The 25,471-nt window shown below is 46.5% G+C and overlaps 2 protein-coding genes across 3 annotated transcripts in view; one reads left to right on the forward strand and one right to left on the reverse strand.

The window, feature by feature from the left end:
• DMTN (dematin actin binding protein) overlaps nucleotides 1-4,550 on the forward strand; it is a 45,829-nt gene extending 41,279 nt beyond the window's left edge. For both annotated transcript variants that reach the window (XM_056860304.1, XM_056860306.1), the window contains 6 exons: nucleotides 484-592; nucleotides 1,436-1,500; nucleotides 2,936-2,985; nucleotides 3,502-3,568; nucleotides 3,698-3,778; nucleotides 4,212-4,550. In XM_056860304.1, coding sequence (XP_056716282.1) covers nucleotides 484-592; nucleotides 1,436-1,500; nucleotides 2,936-2,985; nucleotides 3,502-3,568; nucleotides 3,698-3,778; nucleotides 4,212-4,325 — 486 coding nt within the window. In that variant the 3' untranslated portion in view covers nucleotides 4,326-4,550. The remainder of the gene's footprint in view (nucleotides 1-483; nucleotides 593-1,435; nucleotides 1,501-2,935; nucleotides 2,986-3,501; nucleotides 3,569-3,697; nucleotides 3,779-4,211) is intronic.
• Nucleotides 4,551-7,961: 3,411 nt separating this feature from the next.
• NDUFA10 (NADH:ubiquinone oxidoreductase subunit A10) lies at nucleotides 7,962-25,206 on the reverse strand. Its single transcript, XM_056860561.1, has 9 exons — nucleotides 25,056-25,206; nucleotides 24,127-24,342; nucleotides 23,373-23,459; nucleotides 21,385-21,506; nucleotides 18,296-18,375; nucleotides 14,173-14,227; nucleotides 11,983-12,068; nucleotides 9,233-9,341; nucleotides 7,962-8,077 (listed from the first exon to the last, which is right to left on the reverse strand). Exons 1-9 carry the CDS (start codon nucleotides 25,168-25,170, stop codon nucleotides 8,009-8,011), a joined length of 939 nt encoding a protein of 312 aa, XP_056716539.1. The 5' UTR covers nucleotides 25,171-25,206; the 3' UTR covers nucleotides 7,962-8,008.
• Nucleotides 25,207-25,471: the final 265 nt, after the last annotated feature.

Below are 25,471 nucleotides of genomic sequence, written 5' to 3' on the forward strand. Positions count from 1 at the left end.
ATTCTAGTTCAGAGTGGGCTAGGTGGGAATAAAGAGGGTGTGAAGGGGCGTTATTTACTTTTGTCCAGGACCATAGAGTCACTAAATGCCCCTGAGTGGGATGGAGCAGCCAGGGGAAGCCTTCATGTCTGCTTATAAAAAAGGTAACAGTAATCCCCTTGTGCAAGCACCAGGTCATTACTGACCCATGGGGTGACATCACATCACGACGTTTACTAGGCAGACTATGCTTATGGGGTGGTTTGCCATTGCCTTCCCCAGTCATCTGCACTTTATCCCCAGCAAGCTGGGTACTCATTTTACCGACCTCGGAAGGATGGAAGTCTGAGTCAATCTTGAGACCAACGTCCGTCAGGATCAAACTCAGGTCGTGAGCAGAGCTTTTGACTGCAGTCCTGCAGCTTACCGCTCAGCGCCACAGGGCTTTTTCACGTTTGCTTGGCTCCCTCATCATCCTGTGCTTTCCTCCCTCCCTCCCTGCAGATCGCCTCCAACTTAGGCAAGCTCATCCTGAAGGAAGAGATGGAGCAGTCATCACTCCCCATCAGGCGTAAAACCCGCTCCCTCCCAGACCGAACCCCCTTCCACACCTGTGAGTGAGCATCATCCTTGCCTTCTAGGGAGATTGCCAAGCGACTGAGGGGAGTGGGGGTCTGAGGAGGGGAGACCACTTTTCTTGGGCAGGGGCTTCTTCTCAAGAGGGCTGTTTCTGGATAGACGTGGCCACCACTGCTTTTTGGAATTAAATTTTTTTTTAAGCGCAGGCATGCTTTCAGGGCATATCAGAACAAAGGATGACATCTCGTTTAATTCTATTAAAATGAATGCTCTTTAGAGATGCAACAGGCAGCCTCCTCTGAAAGATGGCGGTTCTGCTGCTTTGGGAGCGACTAGTTAACAGATCCTACCTCTGGGCAGAGACATGGTTGCCCCCACTGAGAGTGGCTGGAAGGAAGCAAGAGCAGAGCCGCAACTTGAGCAGAGATACAGCAGGCAGCCTCCTCGAAACGTGGCTCCCTCAGACTCCCATGGGCCTTTATTTGTTTTCTCATGGAACACTTGCCATTCACATAGGGTGCTTCTGAGTGATCCAACCCTATAATTTAGGACTTCAGATGCCCCTTCCTTACAGTGCTCTCTGTTGTGGGACAGCCCACAGTAGTAGCCGATATTTCCTCCAAACACCTTAGGTGTTTGAGGCAGACGATCCCAAAGGGCTCCTTCCCCCGCTCACTGGTGAGCTTGGGGGCACCACTCGCCATGCTCTTGCCCAGTCCCCTTCCATCCCCACAGGGCTCACTCAGACCTTTCCATCTCCCCCGTGGCTGCACTCAACACTTTGTGGCCGCACCTCTGCGTGAATTCTGAAGCTGCTGGGCAGGACATGAGATGCACAGTCCTGTGCGGAAGTGATTGTTTCTCTTGCTCTTTTCAGCGCTGCACGGAGGAAGCTCCAAATCCTCGTCCCTTCCTTCCTACGGGAGAAGCACTCTTGCCAGGGTAAGAAGCCAGCTGGGAGGCCTCCGCAGACCCAGGGAAGGCTTGGTGGGGAGCCTGCTTGCTGCACCCCGTGGCCGTGGGCACCTCTTGGGGCTTTCTTCGCCTTTTCACTCTGAGGGACGTAGCAAGACTTAGTACAGTGGGCTGTCGGTTCCCCTGCCTCGGCCACCTGCCGTGTCTCCCCCCACTCAGCCTTACCCCTGTGTAGGTTCTCAGTGGCAACAACCGCATCTGAATTTTGGGAGGCTGTAGAAACCTCTCCTGAAAGCTAACCTGGAGAATCCTCGCAGGTGCCAGTTATTTCAAGAGGCCTGTCCATCAGAGGTTTTCTTCCTTTTTTGAAAAACAAAAACAAAAACAAATGTTGTGTGTGGAGGGGGGAGACTGCCATATTTCATTCATTCCAAAAGTCCCCCACCCACCCAAAAAAATACACAGGAAGTTTTCTCAGTGCTCCCCAAAACTTGCATTGGAAAAAAATGTGGGTTTTTTTTAAATCCCTCAGTCTCTCATTCTATATATTTTGGATGAGTAAAACATGGTCATTAATTACAAAAAGAAATAGATTTTATAGGAGTTTATTTTAGTGCTTTCCAAAATGTCCCAGTTTTTCCACTGGATTTTTTAAAAAGTCCTCAGAATAAAAAAAAAAATCCTGGGAAAAATGGGTTGTCTCTCCCCACCCCCCACCCCGCTACTTTTTTGTTTGGAAGGAAGGGCTTCACTTTTAACGAGGTTCTTCACCAAAGGCTCCTGAGTCAGCTTTGTAATCATCAAAGGGAGGGGGGAGATCCTCTTAATGGATGAGTAACTGGTTCAATGCCAGGGAACAGAGAGTAGGAGTAAATGGACAGTTTTTTGCAATGGAGGAAATTAAGTGGTGGGGTTCTGCACCGAGGACCAGGTACTCTTTTATTTATCATAAAAAATATGGAACTGGGGAGTGAGCAGTGAAGTGACTAAGACTGCTGACGACACCAAATTATTCAAGATGATGAGACACAAAGCAGATTGTGAAGAGCTCTAAACAGATCTCTCCAAACTGTGTGAGTGGGCAACAAAGGAGCAAGTAAGATTCCATGTAAGAAGCCACAGGCCACACAATGGGAGACCAGATGCTGGGGTCATGGTTCTGCTCTACTAGGTCTCTAGCGTGGTGTAAGAGCGGACGACTCTGATCTGGAGAACCAGGTTTGATTCCCCACTCATCCACATGAGCGGCGAAGGCTAATCAGGTGAACTGGATTTGTTTCCCCACTCCTACACATGAAGGCTGCTGGGTGACCTTGGGCTAGTCACACTCTCAGCCCCACCTACCTCACAGGGTGTCTGTTGCGGGGAGGGGAAGGTAATTGTAAGCCAGTTTTATTCTTCCTTAAGTGGTAGAGGAAGTCGGCATAAAAATACAAATTTTTCTTCTTTTGACCTCTTACAGCTACAGTCAACGGAGTTTAGCCCAACTGGAAGCGAGAAGGGCAGCCCAGGTAAGAAAAAGTATAAGCCAAAGGTTTGGGGTAAGGGTGGAGGTTGGCTCCCCGTTGCCTCTGCCCAGTCTCAACTCCTGTTTCCTTAGGACTGAACCTGCACAATTGACACAGCCACCTACACACCTTTTCCTTTGTTTTGCAGGTCTGCAGGTAAGCACACACCTTCTGACTGGAGAGAATACTGGTGATGTATTATACCATTCTCTCCCCCACTCCTTTCCATCAACAAGCCCAAATGTCTGTTGGGACCAAGCACCAGGGAGAAGAGAATGATTGAGGGTACACAAAGACTCTCTGGCAGGCCTGTGGGGGGATAGAGTGTCCTCAAAAAGGAAGGCGGGGCCAAAAGGGAATGTGAAATGAGTCTAAAAGTAGCCCTGGGAGAGATTAAGAGGGACCATCAGGCCCAAGCCCTGGTTCTTGCCTTGGCTGGCTCCGGTGATGCCCCGTGCCAGCTGCACCCATCAGCCCCGAGCTCAGCACCCAGCATCAGTGGTGAGTGTGCACCTTTTCCTCTGCAGAATGGCCAGCGGGGACGGATGGACAGGGGGAACTCCCTCCCCAGCATGCTGGAGCAAAAGGTGAGCTCTGTGTTTGGGGTGCAGGGAAAGGAGGGAGGGAATGTGGTTTCATATGTAAGATGGCAAACTTTGTGACAAGGCATACTGTTTGTTTGTTTTGTCGTCCCCCCCCCACCTCCCCAAAACAAGGTTTACCCGTACGAGATGCTGATGGTGACTAATCGAGGTCGTGTGAAACTGCCTCCAGGAGTAGACAGAACGAGGCTAGAGGTACAGAGCGGAAGTTCCCCCCCACACACACACACTTCTTACAGCATCAGTGCGCCTCAGAGGCCTTGGTGCATTTCTCTCTGCAGCGCACACCCCCACCCGAGGCACATGGCCCAGAAAAGCCAGGCTAGTGTTGTGTAGTGATTAGAGTGTCAAACTAAGAGCTTTGAGGCCCAGGTTCAAATTCCTGCTCAGCCACAAGGCACATCGGGCCCTTCCTCACAGGGCTGTAAGGAGGGTACACAATAAAGAAGGGGCAAAAGACATACACCACTCTGACCTCCTTGAGGAGATGGAGGGTATTTTCTTGACACAGTGGATTTGTCCTATTTGCATGCCTGCTGTGGTGCTTCGCATTACCACTGGCCAGTGTTTGAGACCCTCAGCCAAAACTCTTACAAGAAAGCACCCCCTTGTAACCTCTCTCCCTCAGAGACACCTCTCCCCCGAGGATTTCCTGCGCGTCTTTGAGATGCCACCCGAGGAGTTCGCCAAGCTGGCCCTGTGGAAGCGGAATGAGTTGAAGAAGAAAGCCTTCCTCTTCTGATCCCCCCTGAGCCGATGGGCTCAGTGTGAACTCCGTGTGTGTCACACCGTCTCGCATCACAGGCGCTTTAGGGCTACGACTGAGCTGGTTCCGAGGAACTTCCCCCCCTTCTTTTCCACGCACCCCACTCGCTGCAGAGGCAGCTCCAAGCCCGAGTCTGGTAGAAGCTAAAGAGAAGCAGGCTCAGAGGAGAAGAGCAAGAACCCAGCCTTCCCTAGGTGGGGCACGGGACAAAAGGAATGGGGTGGAAAGAGGGCTGTGTGCTCTGCCCTCTCGTCGGGTCCAGCAACGTTTGACAGGTCTCGTCAGAAGCTTCGGCCAAATGCACCCACCCGCCACCTGTCTTTTGCTTACTGGCACCCAGGGCGAAGCTCTGGGAGCAGAAAGGCTCAAGGGAAAGGCAGGAAGGGTGGCAAGTCTCATCCCACCTCCTGGACCCACCATGCCTCTGCCGGAGCGGCAGCTCACCTGGGCACAGCTCTCGGGGTTATCTGATTGCCACACAGAAGCACTGGCTGGGGATGTTTTCAGGCTCCACTGCACTTCAAAACCTTAGTCGTTTCTAACCCTTTGCCTTTCCACGGAACGTGACACTTGTCTCCTCCCTGCCCATCCTCCCCACCCCTGGCCAGGCCAGGCTGAGCTGCAACTCTTTCATGCTAGCTACAGAAACAATCCAATGCCTCCAGCAGTGCCCTGCAAAATGAAAAAGGGGAAATGTCCTTAGGGCTGGGCCATATTTCAGCAGGCAGGCAGGCGCAGGTGAGCTCCCACCCTCCTCCCCCCTCCTTGCTGTGGTTTTCACTCACCTGCCTCTTCTGCTTTCTGCCTCTGTTCACTCACACATGAACACATGAAGCTGCCTTATACTGAACCAGACCCTTGGCCCATCAAAGTCAGTATTGTCTGCTCAGACCGGCAGCGGCTGTCCAGGGTTTCAGTCTTTCACATCACCTACTTGCCTAGTCCCTTTAACTGGAGATGCTGGGGAGTGAACCTGGGACTTTCTGCATGCAAAGCAGATGCTCTACCACTGAGCCACAGCCCCTCACCTGCCTCCTCTGCCCTTCATTGCTTGCCCTTTCTGCCTCTGTTCCTAGCTCTGCTGCCTGCCAAATTATCCCTGGCCCTTTGCCCCTTTCTTAGATGCTTCCAACCCCATGGCCCTCGCCTTCTGCGCAGCGTTTAAACCCTTAGAAACAGCACTCTCCCAAACTTGCCTTCCCTTCAGCTTTCAAATGCTGCTGCTGTTGCTATCGAAGCAACTTGAGAGAAGGCGGAAGAATGCCCAGAGCCACAGGCTTCTGGAGAGCTTTCCCTACACATGCTCGAGCCCATGCAGGACAGCTTTCCCACCTTGTCGAGAACGGCTGAAGCACAGTCTGCTTAGCCTCCGTGGGCTGAAGCGGCCTCAGGGTGCCGGGCTGTCTCAGCCTCTGCCAAGCCCGACCATGTCAGATTCCCGCCAGGCGGCTTGAGCAGAGGTGCTGTTTGCCTTCTCACCTACCAGGGCACAGGCTTGCCTCTGAGCCAAGCAATTACAAGCCTTGGGGCAGTGCTTGGGCATCTGCACTGAGGCAACAGCTCTAGGAAGGGGGGGTTAGAGGCTGAGAGAAGAAGAGTTGGTTTTTATATGCCGACTTTCTCTACCATTTAAGAAAGAATCAAACCGGCTTACAATCACCTTCCCTTCCCCACAACAGACACCCTGTGAGGTAGGTGGGGCTGAGAGCTCTAAGAGAGCTGTGACTATCCCAAGGTCACCCAGCTGGCTTTGTGTGTAGGAGTGGGGAATCAAACCCGGTTCTCCAGATTATAGTGTCCCCCGCTCCTAACCACTACACCACGCTGGCGCTTAAGAGACAGCCCTCCACACACACACTCTGGCAGATGTTTTCCCACAATGCCCACCAGCACCTTCCCCACACAGACTTGCACTCGACCTACTTCAGAAGGGGAGCAGGTGATGCCGGGAAAGAACTGAGTATCCCTTCTGCCTGAGGCCCCTTTTCATTCAAACTTCCCCCCTTAACCCCCTCCCCCTAGGCATGCCAGGATTAGGATAGATGGACACAAGTCTGACAAAGGGCAGAGGTGACAGCTGGGAAAGGTACCCCATGAAAGGGAAAAGGTCCTATTTGCCAACTGGGAGATACGAACGCAAACCAGCTCAAGCCCGGTGAGGTTCCCTTCCGAGCCACAGACCCATCATGCCCTTCCATCCGACGCTCCTTTTTTTAATGCAACAGAAAGGATGGTGTTCAGAAGTGGAAAGGTCCACAGAGACTGAAAACATCTCTTTTCACTCCCCACCCACCCATCCACCCCTTCTCAAAGGCACGGCAGGGTTAATGGAGAAGGAACATCAGATGTTGAAAGGAACAGAGGAAGTCCTGGGGATGGAGATGGTGAACTACAGTCAAGCAGGTCTTTTTCAGATGGCTGCAGCAGAGGAGGAGTGGCAACTTTCCACTGGGTGGCAGGAGACTAACGAGGGAGCTGGTCTTTACCGGGGGGGGGGGGGAAGGAGGATCGGTCCTGCCCTTGCAATCCAGCCACCCAACCACCTCCCAGCAAGGGTACTTTACTAGCAGATAGCTGTGGGAAACCGCCATGCCTCGCTCTGGAGCAAGAGCCGGGCATCCAGCACCCTCCCCAGCCACTCCACTTTGTGCAAATGTAATTTATGAGAAGCCACTGGTCTCCACTTGCTTTTCACTGCTACTGATGTGAACATATCTATAAATATATAAATAGGGACTCCTCCCTTTTCAATACAGTGGCTTGCTCCTGCCCCAGCGTTGGTTCCATCCCTGCCCTGACGTCAAACTGTGTGAAAAAATTTTTTCTCCTTTTAAATAAATGTGAAGTGGCTTTATTCAAAATGTCTTTGTATCTGGGTAGGGAGGGGGTGGTTGGACAAGAACAGTGTATAATCCCACCTAGTACTAAGCCTTTTCCAAGCGTTAGACCGCCACTTAAACAAGTGGAGCAAGCACTGGCTCACAGTCTTGAAGCGACAATTCAGGTCATCTGATTCCTAGTGGCCGAGCCGCTTTCAGCAGCAGGAATTACTTTAGGATCAGTTCATCTGTATCTCACCCTGCCACAAAGCAGTTTGGAAGAACGCACACATTCATCTCCTTCCCTTGCCCTGCTGTTCCCCACCACACTACACTGAGGTGAATTAGGCTGAAAGAAAGGCTCACCGCAACCCTTGCACCGAAGTGGCTGCCCAGCTTTTAGGACAGAATTGTCTACATCCAGGTTGAGCCTTTGAAAATCTGGTGTAGGTCAAGAAGGATCTGGGTTGAATTGCACAGACAGCCACACACAAAAATGCTCACTTGAAAAGTGATGCTAGCCAAGGATTTTATTTTACTGACATCCAGTCACGGTCCTAGGACACATTAAGCCACAGTTTTGATGATGAGATCTCATTTTAAATCACCAAGCCTACCCGTCACACTAATTACGTAACTCTTCCTAGCGAGATGCATTTCAGAACATCCTTGGGAAGGATGCACTTTCTGCAACAAGGTAATTCTACACCCTGGTATCTTCTTGTGCACCAAGCACCCTGTGGGGGTGGAATGGGCTGGATGATTAACAGGCGCTTCATCATCATTATCGTCATCCTAGTTCCGTGGTCAAATATACATTTCCACTTCTCCCAAGGAGTTTTATTTCAGCCAAATCCACTTGTCTCCCACATCAGCATTATAACCAAAAGCATATTTGCGGCCTGGAAGCTGCAGAGAAAGGAAAGGAAGTCAATCGAAGGGCCCTTTTGTCACCAGAGCTCAGCATAGCCTTCCTCTCCAAGCATGTCTAAATACAACGACAAACTAATCTGGCAGGCAGACACTCCTCAGGGAACCCTGGGAGCTGTAGTTCCCCAAGTGAAGCTAGAGCATGCGAGCAGAGAATTCTCAGCACTCTAAAGTAAAAGTAGTCCCCTATGCAAGCACCCGGTCATTCCTGACCCATGGGGTGACGTCACATCCCAACGTTTATTAGACAGACTATGTTTACAGGGTGGTTTGCCATTGCCTTCCCCAGTCATCTTCCCTTTACCCCCAGCAGGCTGGGTACTCATTTTACCTACCTCGGAAGGATGGAAGGCTGAGTCAACCTTGACCGGCTACCTGAAACCGACTTCCGTCGGGATCGAACTCAGGTCGTGAGCAGAGCTTTTGCCTGCAGTACTGCAGCTTACCACTCTGCGCCACGGAGCTCTCAGCACTCTACTAAACTGGAAATCCTAAAAATGGGAGAGTGCCAAAACAGAAAAGCCTGTATGTGTTGGTTGGGCAGCTATACTCTCTTCTCAAAGCCATGTCTAAAGGTCAGCCATCGGGACCAAATGACTTGCTCTGCAGTTCTTGAATCGAAGGAGCCACGGGCTTGACACTGCACAGTAATAAACATGAATTGCAAATGGCCAATTTATAAACACCATGGTTTTATAAACCATCTAAAGTAGCTAGGCGTTGTCCAAGGATACAGGTGGCAGCCCTGGCTGCGGGCTTACAACCCAACACATACATCATATGATCGCAACCTCCATCAGAAAGGGGCTCAACAGGCTCACGTGGCCTTACAGAAGGGTAGACTTTGGCACACACCGAGTGGGCATCACAGACTGGTCACGTGCAAATCCTTCCTGCAGTGGCTGGATTAAGGCGATTCGGGCGAGGCAAAAGCATTTTCCTGCAGGACCCTGCCCTCACACAGCATAGCTGCTCTGCACAGGCTGCAGCCCAATCCATGCGCTGTGCAAGCCCAAAGTCACACGGGAAAGCCACTTTTGCCTTACAAGCGCCATGTTTAAATTAAGCCCAGGTAACAATTCCATCTCATGAGCCCATCTTTGGCAGAAGTGCAGTCTTAAAATGCCCACTTACCGCCCTGTATTGGTGATATGCTTTGTCAAGGTCGAGGCCTCCTAGCGTGATTTCAGGGATGTAGAATGGAACGCTCAAAGGACGGAGCAATGTTATCTTGTCCTCTACACTGAAGGAGGAGGAAGGGAAACCTGGTTACCCCCATTAATCAAGAGAAAGCTTTCAGTAGCTTCAGACACACCGTGGGGAAAATGTACTTTTGTGGAAGGGAAGTGTGTGTTTGGGGGAAGGTGAAACATCCCTTCCCCTCCATGAGCACAATGGATTACTAAAAATCACTGCAAAATAAGGCGTCCGGCAATAGGAAAAGCAGGCCACAGGGGGGGTCATCTGCTGAATCTGGAGGGTGATTCAAAACTGATAAAAGGAAATATTTCTTTACACAATGCATAGTTAAATTGTGGAACTCCCTGCCCCAGGATGTGGTGATTGCTGCCAACTTGGAAGGCTTTAAGAGGGGAGTGGAAATGTTAATGGAGGAGAGGAGTATTCATGGCTACTAGTAAAAATGGATACTAGTCATGATGCATACCTATTCTCTCCAGGATCAGAGCCAAATATACTAGGTGCTGTGAAACACAGGCAGGATGGTGCTGCTGCAGTCGTCTTGTTTGGGGGCTTCCTAGAGGCACCTGGTTGGCTACTCTAGACTGCTGGACTTGATGGTCCTTGGTCTGATCCAGCAGGGCTTTTCTTATGTTCTTATGTTTATCCTCACTTAGAATCCTCTGGTGGATTCTACAGCTAGCTGATTCTAAGCAAATCACCTGTGCTCCCAAGCTTCCGCTCTTCCTGGAGGCTTGCTATTTTCACATTTATTGGTGGGGAGGGTATTTGGAGTGACTAATAAGTGAAAGTAGGTGTTAGGCATGATAACTAAATGGATCCTCCAGGAATGGGAGCAGCTTACCTCTGTGTGCCAGGGACAAAGCAATGGGGAGGGCTGCTGCTTCCACGCTCAGCTTGTTAGCTGTCTGCAGGTGTCTGGCCAGCAGTGACTGGGATCAGAATACCAGGCTAGCTGGATGCTCAGCAAGTAAGTTCTAATATTTTTAAGCAAAGCTAGAATGTTGCCAAACAGCAACTTCTTTTGCCTCTGCAAAGGATTCTGTAGCAAGTTACATTTATACTATATCCCATGGGCACCGCCCCCCCAAACAGCACAGTCCACCTACACTGGGCAGAAAATGACTTTGAAACAAGGCTGAATTACTGGGGGGATGGGGGAGGATGCACCCTGCTTCTACATCACACTCTGCCTTCTCCCACCCAGCTTCCACCAATGCATCCTGACCCTGTGTGTGTATTGCCCTTCCTTCAATTCTCTTCCTACTTACAAGTTAATTCAATTTCACCTAGCTAGATCCCTGCGGGATCTTAAGGAGTTCTGCAGGGCCTGCAAAACGGAGCTATTCCGCCGGGCCTATAACCGAAGACTGCCGCGGGAGGATTCATCTTTACTGGCCTCCCCAACCTGCCCCCCACTCTTGAAATCTGTGGGGGGCTGAACTGCTGATATTTATTACACTGTGGCACCTAGGCACATTTATGGCCATCTGAGTATTGATTTATTAAGATTATGGTTTTTATGATGCTGATGATTTCATGTATTTTATATATCTTATGTTTTTAATCGTTACCCGCCCTGAGCCTGGCTTGCTGGGGATGAGGGCGGGCTATAAATTTAAAAATAAATAAAATACTTTAGCCCAGTGATATTCAGTGGCTCAGGAGTCATGTGTGGCTCTTCGACATGCTACCTGTGGCTCTTCTGAGCACCGTTGCCTAACGTGGCACCTGCCCCAAATTTAAGGCTGCTAACAAGCTTGTGGGGAAAAAAGTCTTCTTCCCTTAAAAGAGCTTAATACATGGAAATAGGCAGCTGAAGCTTTTCATAGCATGAAGGTAAATAACATCCCTTGATAAATATCCCTACCCGTGTTTCAGAAAAGTGGACACGGCCATTGCTCTCTAGGGCTGGAGGTTTGCACCTTGAAACAGCAGCCGCCAGAGGGGCAAGAGAAAAGGGAAGCAGTGAGCCTCCTAAGCTGTGGGCCTTGTGCCAGGGACAGAAGTAGAACTGCTATGCCTCATGTTGGAGATAGAGCAAGAAGGCAGAGAGGAAAGTCCTTCCCCTCACACCAGGTACACAAGGCAGCGATTAAGGTTCAACAGGGGTGGGGAGAGACGGTCCTACAGTCTCAGTAATCAGATAAATATATAACCATAACCTTTTAAGTTAAAATTAATAGCTTATATTATTGTGTTTGGTAGAGTAGTGAATAGGGCATATATAGTAGTCTTATGGCTGTTTGGCTGATGGTAACCACAAGTGTCGCTCTCCACAAGCTACAAAGCTGACCACCACTGCTTTAACCTTTTCCCTTCCTTCTGGTTTCATTTTTTGACTGTAAACCCAACATCAGGGACTTGCAAAGAATGCAGAGACAGGATGAGTTGGCCACTAAGAAGGCTGCCCATGGAGTCTCTGAAGAAGGCATTTACCTGTGCTTGCCGCCTTCCAAAGCATAAGCACAGGAGGTAGGCATCTTGGGTTTTTAATTCAGAAAAGCCTGCCTGGGCTTATCAGTCATTTGGGAACCACTGCTCTAGAGTCTGTGTATACTGGGAAAGACTGTACTGAACCTTCCTCCGCAGGATTGGTGGAGGGGCGTATATTTTGTAGGGTTTGGACATTAGTAGCAAAGCTGCAGAATGAAATGAAACTTGCTGGAACAGCTAGCCCTTACAGTTTCCTCAAATGATGAAGAGAAACATCATTTTGCTCTATCCAAGGCTCCTTATCGAACTTCTGGCACTCAATATCTTCAATGACCTGTAAAGAGAAAAATGTTTGATGTGGTTTTCCATTGCTAGTTATGGGGGGAGGGCAGTTAGAACTCATTCAATGTTCACCTGAAGCATGAAGTGGACTGGAAAAAAATGTAGAAAGTGTTTTATTCAATGATGAGAAATTCCATTTGAGTGTCAAGTTAGCAAGGAAATAAGCAACTGAGCAATTCCCGCCCTCAAATTGACCTTTGGACTAGATGGGCCTTTGGTCTGATCCAGCATGGCTCTTCTGTTCAAAAGGCTAGCACAATATACATAATTCATTAAATGGACTAAAGGCATACAGGTATCAGCCTTTTACATCAATCACTGATTGCACTCTGTATTTAAGATTTAATATAATTACACTATGCAGCTTCATCTCTACCACTGACTTCCAGAGAAAAACCTGGTCATTCTAGGACTCCCAACAGTAACCACCTAGTTTCACCTTGTTCATCTGGTATTCCTATGTTTAGCCTGAAGAGGAGAAGACTGAGAGGGGACATGATAACCAAGTACTTGAAGGGCTGTTATATAGAGGAGGGTGTCGAGTTGTTTTCTGTTGCCCCAGAAGGTCGGACCAGAACCAACGGGTTGAAATTGAATCAAAAGAGTTTCCATCTAAACATTAGGAAGACATTTCTAACTGTTAGAGCGGTTCCTCAGTGAAACAGGCTTCCTCAGGAGGTAGCAAGTGCTCCTTCCCTGGAGGTTTTTAAGCAGAGGCTAGATGGCCATCTGTCAGCAATGCTGATTCTGTGACCTTAGGCAGATGATGAGAGGGAGGGCATCTTGGCCATCTTCTGGGCATGGAGTAGGGGTCACTGGGTTTGTGTGGGGGAGGTAGTTGTGAATTTCCTGCATTGTGCAGGGGGTTGGACTAGATGACCTTGGTGGTCCCTTCCAACTCTATGATCCTATGATTCTAAATGCATTTAACATCCCTATTCAGCAAAAATTTTGGTTAGAAACTATATTCATCATGAACTATATTCATCCTTCTGCAATAACCAATCAGGATAGGTATTCTGTTTCAGTGTGGTTCACAGGACTGTTGTGAGGTTAAATTCGGAGGAGAGAAGCCACATGAACCACTCATAGCTCCTCGGAGGAAGGCTGGGATAAAATGCAAAATAAATTTCTCATATATACAAACATATGAAGATGCCTTATATTAAGTCAGACAGTTGGGGGCATCTTACTCAGTGCTGCCCACTCTGATTTGCAGCAGCTCTCCTATATTTCAGACAGAGAAAGGCCTTTCCCGTTGTTTGCTACCTGAAAGATTCTTTTGAAAAGTGATGCCAAAGATTGAATTTGGAACTTGCTAGCTGCAAAACCTGTCGAGCTAAAGGTCCTCTCCTTACATTAAAGCCAGGAAAAACTTTTCCCTCCCAAACGAAAGTTTATTGAATGGCAATAATTTGTCCTTATCATTCCTCATCTTATATAAAAAGGTAAAGGTCCCCTGTGCAAGCACAGGGTCATTCCTGACCCATGGGGTAACGTCACATCCCGACATTTTCTCTCATGTCGTGAGCAAAGCTTTGGACTGCAATACTGCAGCTTACCATCCCTTACCACCTCAAGAATGGAAGAATCAAGGTCTTCTGAAGCACCATTAAAAAAACCCTCACAAGTTTATCCTGACTCTGTCTTGAAAAACTGAGAGTATCTTATACTGAAGCTGTACCAAAATTTTATTTTGGATACAGCGAAGTCACTTTCTGCTTCCAGAAATAATCAGAGGGTCAATGTCTTGCTGATGCTGACTGCGGTCACAACAACTCTCGACCCCTACCCTAGGCTAGCCCCTCCCAGCTTCCCTTTTGCTAACCTGACCTCCTCTAACCTCAGCTTTCAATGTCTCTGCTCTCTGACAATCACTGTAGTCATAGTTCTTTGGGCCTAACCCCTAATCAATTTAGCCCTTCTTGAATCAGGATGAAATCTCAAACACATAAGCCCCACTCTATCAACAAAAGAAAAAAATCCCTGTGCTCAAATAATTAAGGTTTCGGAGAGATCAGCAAAAAAAGGGGGGGAGTGAACCCTCCTGCCGGAGGAAGTCCAAGACACAGAAACAACCCACCAACCATACTTACTATATCCATTTCTTCAGCCTCACTAGCTGTATACTGCAAAACCTCAGAGGTCTCACTAGAAATAAAAAGTCTAATGTTAAATCCTTGGATTCAGAAAATACAAATGTTAATTTAAAATCACCAGGAACAGTTACTACAAAACGTAAATCCCAATCTTCCGAAGGCCCTGGGCGTATCTCAGTCATCCTCCCACACGGGAGTGCAACATTTTGACAACATCCTCAGCGGAGAAGAGGGAACACGGTATTTTTGCCTCCCCCCGTCCCCCAAAACTGCTTTAGAAAATATCCTAGCAAATATTAATAGGAGAGTCAATCCTGAAAGAGATAAAATATCACTGTTTCAGATTCACTCTGCTGTGAATAAGCCTTTCTCACACCAAGCCGACTATGCCCTCTTGGACCGACTCCATGAAATTTTCTTGATGCTAGAAACCAGTTGCAATTCAGTACTGGTTTTCCCAGACCCACAAAATAGTCACTGAGCTGTACAGCTAACATAGGAAATACTTCATTTCATACAAACAAAGATGGCTTTAAAAAAAATCAGAAGATAAACAGGGGTAGCAGAACTCACAAGGAGGGTGGTTTAAAAAGCGGTGCCACTGAAGAAAACAGACAGGAAAATAGGGCCTATTGGATTCTTCTTTTTTTTTAAGAAGTGAGGAAGACAAGCAGTACAACTATTAAAAAGCAAATAAGAACAGTGCTATTAATAGAAGATGAAAAGGATCCAGAGAAAGAGTCTTTACAGGATGGTGTAACGGAAAGGAGGTGGAGAAGGAGTGGGGCTTCTTAGGTCAGAACTTCAAAGTGTCCTAGAGAAGTCAAAAAGAAAGAAATCCACAAGAAGAGGGTAATACCCCAAGCTGAACTTATGAAGGACAAGACAACTGCAAACAGAAGTATAAAACAAGCCACAAAGGCAAATAATAGACAAATGGAAACAGCAGAACACTAACCCGATTATTAAGCCATCCTTCAAAACACACTAAACAAATCCAAAGAACTGGAATGAAACTAATAATAATTAAGGGAAGAAACCTATTTTAGGTTTTATTTTAGTAAACCAAGAACAAGAGAAGCCCTTGTTACAATCCCAATACTGAAAAAACATTAGGAAGGTCATTTGCAAGACATTTACCAAACTAGAAAAAAAACTTTTAACAGCCTTAGCAGCCAACAATGTTTGCTATGCTACAGAATAGAGCAGTCTGGCCTTTTCCACAAGAATGTTTCATGCCGTCATAAACTACATTTTATTTTTTTCATTTCAGCACATTTCCCCCTCCATTTGGTGTCAGAAACATTTTCCCATCATTTTTCCTCGGTTATTTTCCTGAGCCCTTTTACCATGATGTTTTCCCCCCTGTTTCCAAGCCAGCTGTCCTCCAGCATGCGAACTTCATGAAATGGTCTTTATGTCTCTGCCCCACCAAACACCCTTCCCTTGTTCACGCCCACTGTTTTGCTTGTCTCCTCTCCCTCCACCCATTTCCCTCCCTATTTTTTTTAATTTTTGGACAAGAAGATTAATGCTGGATCTAATGGATGCATGAAGCAAGAATAACCCCCCTTCTGCATTCCCCTGGGCTGTAAGTCTACTACCCTGAGCTTCTCCTTACACACTGGGAAAGCCAGTAAGTTCAGAAAGTTGCTTGATAAAACCCTCTGAGGAAAACAGAAAATGAATTCCCCCATTTTTTAATTGTTTTTGACAAAATTAGAAATCTAACACTGGATTGAACGTGTGCATAAACACAAGAATAACCCCCCCTTTCTGCATTGTGGATTCTGGATTGTGCTTTGGTTTGAGGCAACTGAGTCAGTGCATTTCAAGAAAGAGCACCAGGCAAAGTGCTGTTGCTGGACTTGTTGGTTTAAGTGGAGAGTTTTGCAAATTCTGGGACAGAGAGAGAGCCGCAATTCAATTTCGGGTGAAATTGACAAAGAAATTCTTAGATTTGCAAGGGAGCAGAGGAGGGGCAGGCAAGCGCTGGACAAAGAAATTCTTAGATTTGCAAGGGAGCAGAGGAGGGGCAGGCAAGCGCTGGTCAATTTCACCTCTCCAAAGAGCTCTGCGCTCCCCTTCAGTTCAGGGCATCCAGTTTGAGTGCAACTTTTCCAAACATATATAATGGCAGATGAGACACGTGTGTTTTCCCGTCTAATGGTAGTGTGCATCAGCGCTAGAGTGCATGAACACAAAAAAAATTATGGGGAAGTGGGGGAGCGTGCACCACAATGTCACAAAGGAGGCATCAAGACAAAAATCTTGGAATGCAATTCCAAGCCTTTCAGACCGACCACGTGGAAAAACTGGGGTAAGCGATGCATGCGGAAAAGGCCTCTGACCTTGCCCATTAGAAGGTAACAAAGAATAGTGCAGGGGGACCTCTGCTTTGGAGCAGCATGACTTGCCAGTATCATATTGCCCTCAGGGAGAGGAAACCACAGGTGTTGGTAACAGTGTACCCAGCCAACAGGCACAGACTTGGCTGAATGAAAGTTGAGGCATTTCTCACCCACTACCCACATTAATTCCTATTAATTAGTTTAGAAAAAGTAATAACGCTGTCTCCAGCAACTGCTGCTGTTGTGAGCAGTCACTTTGCTTCTCTAGGGTATATATGAGTTTTATACAGAAATGTCTTGCATGTCATATAGGGTATTTGGATCCGACTGCTTTCTCTACATCTACATACAAACCTCCATCAACTAAGCATACACTTCATACGAAGCAAACTCTAGACCAGTGGTTCCCAAAGTGCGCAGTACCACCCCCTGGGGAGGGGATTACCTAGGGGGGCACTAAGAGGTAAGGGGGAAGCAGGGGGGCTAGAGGTGGGCCCCTTCAACTGTGTTGTTGGATAGGGTAGGGGGCGCTGGGGTTGAGTTTGTGGAACCAAGGGGGCGGTGGCCCGAAAAGTTTGAGAACCACTGCTCTAGACCAGTGGTCGGCAAACTCATTAGTCAACAGAGCCAAATATCAACAGTACAATGATTGAGATTTCTTTTGAGAGCCAAATTTCTTAAACTATATAGGTAGGTACACTGTTTATTAACTTAATAAACCTTAATTAAATTATAGGTACACGGAATAAAACTTGATATCATACTTAATAATGATCTTATTTATTGATAAAAATTAAATTGTAAGTAAGGTATCCATAAAATGAAATCATGACAATGACTGCCAAACACTTAATGTGAACAATGGCCTTGCATCTCCCCGACCGCCCTGGCGCATCCTGGCCGCCTCGGCCTCCCGCGCTCGCCTCTCGGCCTCCTCATCGCCGCCTGGGCTCTTTCCTTCCTTTCCTCCCCGGCAGTCCTGCCGTCCGCCCGTCCGCCCCTCCTCAGCACCTCGGCCTCTGAGGAGGAGGAGCAGGAGGAGGAAGAAGAGGAGGAGGAAGGCGGAGGGATGTCCTCCCCCCCTCCCCTCTCGCTGGCGTTCTCCAGCGGCGGAAGGGAAGGGCAGCCCACGAGGGAGACGCGCTGGAGCTTGCAGGTGAGGAAGGCGGGGAAGGGTGTGTGTTTGCTGGATCAGGGCCTCCCTCCTTCTCCCCGGTGCTCGGGCCAGCACGTTGCAAAGATCCGCTCCGCCCCCAGGTGTGGCAGCAGCTCTGGGCTGGCAGAAAGGCGGAGAACTTTTGCGGGACTTCTGTGTGTGCGCAGAGCCCAGCTGGGGCAGGGAAGGGACGCCAGGATCTCCTCCGCTGCGACATGCAGCCCCGATCCTCCGCCGAAGGAAGCCAGCCCCCCCCCCCGCGCCCGGGGAAGGTGGCTTCTCTCGGGTGGGCGGCCGCGATCCTGCAGCCCACAGCCGCACTCAAGGGGCCAAAGAGCCGCATGCGGCTCTCGAGCCGCAGTTTGCCTACCCCTGCTCTAGACCATGAAATGCCACAATAAACCTGTTAGTCTTCAAAGTGTCACACACCTTTGTTTTAGCAACAAAAACAGGTAGGTACAGAAAGCTGCTGAGGAGTGATTAGAATGTGAGAAGGCAATGATTGGCTGCATTCTAAGAACTCACAGACCGATCCAAGGATAGTCAACAGAGCACCAAAAGCATCATTAATGAGCAAACAATTCTGTTCACATATGTACATACATTCACTGACCTGATTTCTGGCAGAAAAGATTTCTTATAGCTGTCTTCAATGCTCTGAAGATAAGCAGGCGACACCTTCTTTTCATATGGCTGAAAAGAAAACAAAGGTATTCATGCTATCGTCTGTCTGACAAAGTTTCTCAAGTCCTCTGACCATTTAAAGCTCTTAGCTATCAGCATTACATTAAAAAAGACAAACTGAGCCTTTAAAGACAGAATGGACACTACCTCCACTTGCATCTTAAAAGGTACCAGTTGACAAGTGAGAAGAAAAAAGTTACTTCATGCACCACTAAACAGGAATCCAGTGCAACCTTAAAGACTAATGTTAATTCTTGCATAAGCTTTTGTGAGTCCTAACTCATGACATCAGATATATACAAGTAAAGGTCCCCTGTGCAAGCACCGGGTCATTCCTGACCCATGGGGTGACGTCACATCCCAATGTTTTCTAGGCAGACTTTGTTTACGGGGTGGTTTGCCAGTGCCTTCCCCAGTCATCTTCCTTTTACCCCCAGCAAGCTGGGGACTCTTGTTTGTGGCTTCCTAAAGGCACCTGGTTGGTCATTGTGTGAACAGACTGCTGGACTTGATGGGCCTTGGTCTGATCCATCAGGGCCTTTCTTATGTTCTTATGACTCATTTTACCAACCTTGGAAGGATGGAAGGCTGTGTCAACCTTGAGCCGGCTACCTGAAACCAACTTCCGTTGGGATCGAACTCAGGTCGTGAGCAGAGCTTGGACTGCAGTACTGCAGCTTACCACTCATGCGTTCATGTGTGTTCACTGGCACATAGCTAGAAAAAGAGCAGCTTGTAGGCTTCAGGAAAGAAAATGCTTTTTTCTACTTTCAAACACCGCACATCCTTTTCAGCCTGACACTAAGGACAGGACATCAAGTATGTTGGGTAGTTACCATTACTATTTATACAGCACAATGACTCTGTACATCCATTACTCTCATGGCCTCTCTCCCCAGAATCAAGTACATATCAGGGATCCAGACAGGAAGTTTGTGACCGTCCAAACCACTGGCACTGTTATGCAAGGCTGAACAGGGCAGCATAAACAGTGAGCTAAAACAAAACCTGGCGGGTTAGTTGAACTAAAAGTAACCACAAGGATATTCACTGATACTAATAGTAGAATTGATAAGATGTGGCTTTAGCCAGAAAGGTAAAAAAAAAAAAAAAAGTCATGAAATAGCCCAGAGGAAGAGCAGCCCAAGGAGGCAATTTCTATTCACAAACCATCTTTCCTTTTTGGCGCCTTCCCCACGTATCATGAAATGCATCAGGATTATCTGCATAGGGCACAACGTGAGAGCGGCTGATGGCAGCTCCACCTGCTGTTCATTCATATGAAAATGGCTAAAGAGCAACTTGCTGCCTTCTAGAATGGACACGTTCCTCCCAAGACACTCCCAAGCAGAATTATCGGAGGAAGTCCTTTTTTGAATGCTGAATTCCTGAGAAGATTGAGGGGATGAGGAGGTAGTTGAAAAGTATTCCCTGGTGTGCTTGGATTCGTGAGTCCTTTCACCCCTTTTTCAAAGGCCCCGCTTAAGTCATGGGCAATTGTTTTGCAGAGAAAAATGAGGGTGAAGGGATCCCCCAATCATAATGGTGGGGGAGGGAACACAAATTCAATGTGCCCAGTCACAGTTGGTGAAGCCGATGCTGGCTCCCAAGCCATTGCCTGAGAAAGAGGGATACAGAGGTGACATTGCTCATGGCACTGCCCATCATTTCAGAACCTTCTGAGAGACACTTTCTGTGCCACACATCTGGGTCTGTTGTGGAGTTGGGCTGGGGCATCTGTCTGGGGTGAAGAGTCAGATGGACTGCTCATTGGCTCATGCAATTCTTCAAAGCCAAGAGAGGCAGGCGCTACCAGATTTCAGTCTTCTGGCAATATACTGCCTTGGCGTTAGTCTGCCAACTTTACCAAAGTTAAGGATGCAGCTGCACATCGCACACCTACTGCTCCTTCCTGCCTCCTACCTTGCCAGTGCGAGGGAGAAAGGAAACAAGAAGGAAAGCTGCAAGTAGGCAGGTTTGTTTTCTTTTTTTTTACGAGAGGGATAAGAAAAAAGAGCATTGGTAGGCTAGGATAAATTTCAAAGAGGAACTGAAGAAATCAAAAGCACAGCAGTGGAGCGCAAGTCACAAGAAAGAATCAGAGCAGGAACACTAGCTTGCCCTTGCTGTGCTGGAACAGGCAGGTCATGAGTGGAGAGAACCTTCTTCCCAAAGCAAGATATATTTTGTAGAAGGCTTTCACGGTCAGAGTTCATCGGTTCTTGTAGGCTATCCGGGCTGCGTGACCGTGGTCATGGTATTTTCTTTCCTGATGTTTCGCAGGCATCTTCAGAGGAGTAACACTGAAGGACAGTATCACTGAAGGACAGTGAGACACTGTCCTTCAGTGTTATTCTTTCTTGTGACTTGCGCTCCACTGCTGTGCTTTTGATTTCTCCTCTGAAGATGCCTGCCACGGTCACACAGCCTGGATAGCCTACAAGAACCAAGATATATTCATGGTGTCTTCAGTACAGTCCTATGTGGGTGCAGGCCGATGTATGCCTGTACAGAAGACACTCGTTGAACAACAGTTACAGGTAAGTGCAACCCTGTTTATTTACAGTCCATCTTTCTTGCTGAGACTCAAAGCGGATATCCTACAAGCTAGCTTGACTGGGTCTGCCTGCTTGGAGCACCTCAATCCTGACGGAGAACACTGTGTTCTCAGAGACTCTTGCCTACTTCTCAAAGACCACAAGAAACAACTCCCTCTGCAGACATACAGCACCATTTGTCTTGTCACTATAGGAGGTATAAGGCTAGTTTTCCTGTAAGTTTTGGCTTCCCAAGAGGCTCATTATTAGATCTCTGAGCTGGTGAAATAAATACATAACATCCAAGACATCTGAAAAAAATCAACAAAACACTAAAATTTAACCTACCTCCTTCAGAATATCCGGAATCCCTCACCTTGAAGAGACAACATGTCAGAAAATAGAACAGACTGTACAGCAAGTTCTACAGCTCTGCAGCACAGGCCTTTCCTTTCCTTGTGCACAGTTATCCCCAGCTTACCTTTCCTTTCTCTTCAATCCTCTTCATCACTTCTGGGACAGGTACATCAACATAAATGACCAGGTGAGGAGGCAAGACCTCACAAATGCTCAGGTGCTTGATCTTTCCATAGTGCTCCACACCTGTAAAGAAAAACCAGACACATGCAAGTGAATGTATTAATCAGTGGAAGAGATTATTATAGTCCCATATGCCAGGGAGAATCAACACCAAGCAGCAACTGGAAGCAGACATTCAGACAATGTTATCACTGCAGGTGTGCTATTAAAGACATCAAATACACAAAGATTGCCTACAGATTATAAAGTGAACAGCCTCCCCACTGCATAACTTGCTCCCTCTCTTTTCAAAAACATTAGCAGGTCTAAGGTACAACAGAAGACTGCAGTACAGAGACATTGTTTCATACAGCAGTGGGCTACTGAGCTCTCTGGGCTTGCTTTGAAGCTAGAAAACATGAAAGGGTGGGTAAACCCAGATTAAAAAGGTGGGGAATCAGAAGTACTTCCTTGCTGAAACTTCATCACAGTAGGTTGTAAGGAAAAGGCACAACCTGAAAGAGTAAAGTGAGCTAAGAAAAATCTGGCTCAGGTCCAGTTTGGGATCATTGGTATTTACTGCTAGTGATGCAGTGTCCATAAAACAAATAGCAATAAAGACAACTTGGAAAAAATGCTATTTGGATGAATGCTCTACAATGAATTCAGCTCTGTGCTGACCAGGTGCTTCACTAGCTGCATCAATTCTGAGATTTAACTAGATGGTATTGCTTTACTCTGCTCTGGTTAAACCTCACCTAGAGTATTGTGTTCAATTTTGGGCACCACAATTTAAGAAGGATGTAGACAAGGTAGAACATGTTCAGAGGAGGGCAACAAAGATGGTGAGGGGTCTGGAGACCAAGTCCTATAAGGAAAGGTTGAAGAAGCTGGGTATGTTTAGCCTGAAGAGAAGACAGACAAGTGATATGATAACCATCTTCAAGTACTTGTAGGGCTGTCATTTAGAGGATGCTGCCAAATTGTTTTCTGTTGCCCCAGAAAGTCAAACCAGAACCACCGGGTTGAAATTATATCAAAAGAGTCTCCGTCTAAACATTAGGAAGAACTTTCTAACAGTTAGAGCGGTTCCTCAGTGGAACAGGCTTCCTCAGGAGGTGGTGAGCTCTCCTTCTCTGGAAGTTTTTAAGCAGAGGCTAGATGGCCATCTGTCAGCAACGCTGATTCTATTATCTTAGGCAGATCATGAGACGAAGGGCATCTTGGCCATCTTCTCAGCATGGAGTAGGAGTCACTGGGAGTGTGGAGGGGAGGTAGTTGTGAATTTCCTGCATTGTGCAGGGGGCTGGACTAGATGACCCTGGTGGTCCCTTCCAACTCTATGATTCTATGAATCTGGATTACCTCACCATCAGCATTTTCTTTTGCCTGAGTTCTGCTGGTTGCATTTACACAGCCTAGAAGAAGCTACTTCCAAAATTCTAGTGTCACGCATTCCATGAGATGGAGAGAAGACTTATAAAATGATTCCTCTGGCTTGCATTGCAAAGGGAAAATGTAACCAGGTGGTTAGGCCTGGGCACTGGGACAGACAAACAGCGACTGTATCAGTTGAATGACGAAATACTGATAAAAGAGGCATGAAAATAATGTACATGCGATAGCTTGGGTATAAACTAAGAACAAATGACCGGCCATTCCTGCTTTCCCATTCCTCAAATATATATTCCCCATCCTTCCTCCAGTGAGCTCAGAGTTGTGTCCATAAACATAAGAATCCCATTCCACGCTTTTCGCAACAACTTGTGAGATGGGCCAATCACCCTCTAAGCTTCATGATCGGAGTATGGATTCAAACCCAGGTCTCGGTTCAGCACTAACCACTGCATCACACTACCTCCATGAATTATTCAGCTTTTTGTTTACAAGAGCATCATATTGTCATGAGCAGCTACTGTCAACTTTTTCTTGTAAAAAGAAATTACTTACACCTTTTCTGAATGTAGCCTTGCTTAAACATCGCATCCAAGAATACAAAGTCACTGTAGGGGGAGCGTTCCAGCACTACTCCTTGCCCTAGAATTAAATAAAAAGCCTCACATGAGAAACACAAGTCTAATTTAGAGAAAAGATTACATTAAAGTTCGTTATTTGTAGTAAAATCTTTTTTAAAAAAAAAGATTTTACTTTTTTTACTTTAAAAAAAAGATTTTTATTTCATTTCAATAGAAATAGAAAACAGAAAAATATAGAAAAATAGAAAACAATACATAAAAAAGAAAAAGGTCCTGGGTGGTCATACAAAGATTTGATAAAATTACAATACTTTTTCTATCCTACTTGTAAACTATTTTGTGCCAAGTTTCTAGCCTCTTAATAATAAATCCTCTTCATTTTTACTTGCTCATTCATTCTCTATATAGTTAATACTTTAACAGTAACACAATAATACTTGCCTTCACTGCATATTCTACTAATTTTAACATTAGTGCAGTTATTTGTACTGCAATCTTATGTAAAATTACTCCACTAAGCCAGTTAAAACTGACTGCTATCATCTAAAAAGAAATACATATAAACATTTTCAACCATATATCCTAGAAACTAAATGTACAAATACACATATATTTGAGAGCTGCTCCTGGAAGCCTTCTGACTAGCTATGTTTTTCTGTTATGGTTTTATTTTTGTTATATTCACCAAACTTCCATTGATTCAGAACCAAAAACTCAAAGTCAGTTACCTGTAGCCAGAAGGTGTTCCAATGCATCCCCATACTGCAAAAGGCGGTTACAGTACAACCAGGCTTGAAGACGGTATGAATTTCCATTTGGATGTTTAGGATCATTGTAAAATGTCTCCAGGCTACAATTGCCATTGAATTTTGAATCCAGAATTGATCCATCTCCTGTGACCCTGTCTAAATAATGAATATCTGCCTCTGGGAAGTATCGCATATCTGGAAAGGAGCAATCAAAGACTTAGGCTAAAGAGTGGGGAGAAAACAACGATTGTCTCATCTAAGACTAAGGATGCAACTGTTAGCTGATTAAGCAATTAGACTGATTAAAATAGTCTGATTGATTAAATAAGATCACCATGACAAATTAGGTGTTAGATTGTTTTTTAAACACTAATTATAAGTGCTTACAAACTGGCTGGTGGCAAATACCTGCTTAGAAGAGGAATTCTTCTTACACACAGGAAGGAATGCCTCTTCCAAGATAATACCTACTCTAACATGTATGCCTCATCTAAAAAAGAAAGTACTTTTTTCTTCAGAGCTTTTATATTCATAAGTTTATGCAGATTCAAAGTGTTAATCAGTTTAAATATATATTATTAACTAACATTTAATAGCATGCTAGAACTGTGAATGTCCTGCTTTGCCTCAGTCACCAAAAGCCAGCCTGAATCAGACTCAGACTCTGGACCCACAAACAGACTGCATTTCTAACAAAGGATCAACAGCAGCAGCAAAAATGCCAAAATAATACCAGCACAGAAATTGCAACATTTATTCTATTTAATGGCTGCATTGCCAGCCTATGTCAGCAGGAATCATGGGATCTTAGACATTTTAATCTAGCCCCAAATACCTAACACTCGATTATTAATACTCAGAGATTAAGAGCATTACAGTAATACTTAACATTATACAAAGATACGTACTTAGCTTTTCTGCTATGTGCTGTGCCAGTTTGCCCTTGCCACTGCGCAAGTTGCCATCCACTGTGAAAACTTTGCTGAATTCATTGAACCTCTTAGTTGTTCTCTCTCCCAACATATAGGCCAGCCAGCCATACCGCAAGTTCCAGTTAGAACTAACATGAAGCTTTGCCTAGGAAGAAAGTCAAACCAAATCAAGATAAGTTTATTGCCACTTCAGTTCTCTTCCATGCCAACATATAGTGCCAATCAGCCATACAACAAAGAACTACCAAGGTTCAGAGAATCACCTGTGCACATGCAAAAGAAACTGGCAAGGAGAGCTGATCCAGGATGGGCAAATTGCCATTTATAAGTTGGGACTCCATAACAGCCCAAAGCAGAATGATTGCAGTCACACCAAGGTGAGCAAAGAAGGG

The sequence above is a fragment of the Euleptes europaea genome, chromosome 14 (genome assembly GCF_029931775.1).
Source record: "Euleptes europaea isolate rEulEur1 chromosome 14, rEulEur1.hap1, whole genome shotgun sequence".
Classification (NCBI taxonomy): domain Eukaryota; kingdom Metazoa; phylum Chordata; class Lepidosauria; order Squamata; family Sphaerodactylidae; genus Euleptes; species Euleptes europaea.

Coding starts and splice junctions, on each gene's coding strand:
- NDUFA10 (XM_056860561.1), bottom strand. CDS start 25,170: ATGTTGGGAGAGAGAACAACTAAGAGGTTCAATGAATTCAGCAAAGTT. Junction 21,507..23,372: donor AGGCTACATTCAGAAAAGGT/GTAAGTAATTTC, acceptor TTTTCTTTACAG/GTGTGGAGCACTATGGAAAG. Junction 14,228..18,295: donor TCTTTTCTGCCAGAAATCAG/GTCAGTGAATGT, acceptor TTTTATTTCTAG/TGAGACCTCTGAGGTTTTGC.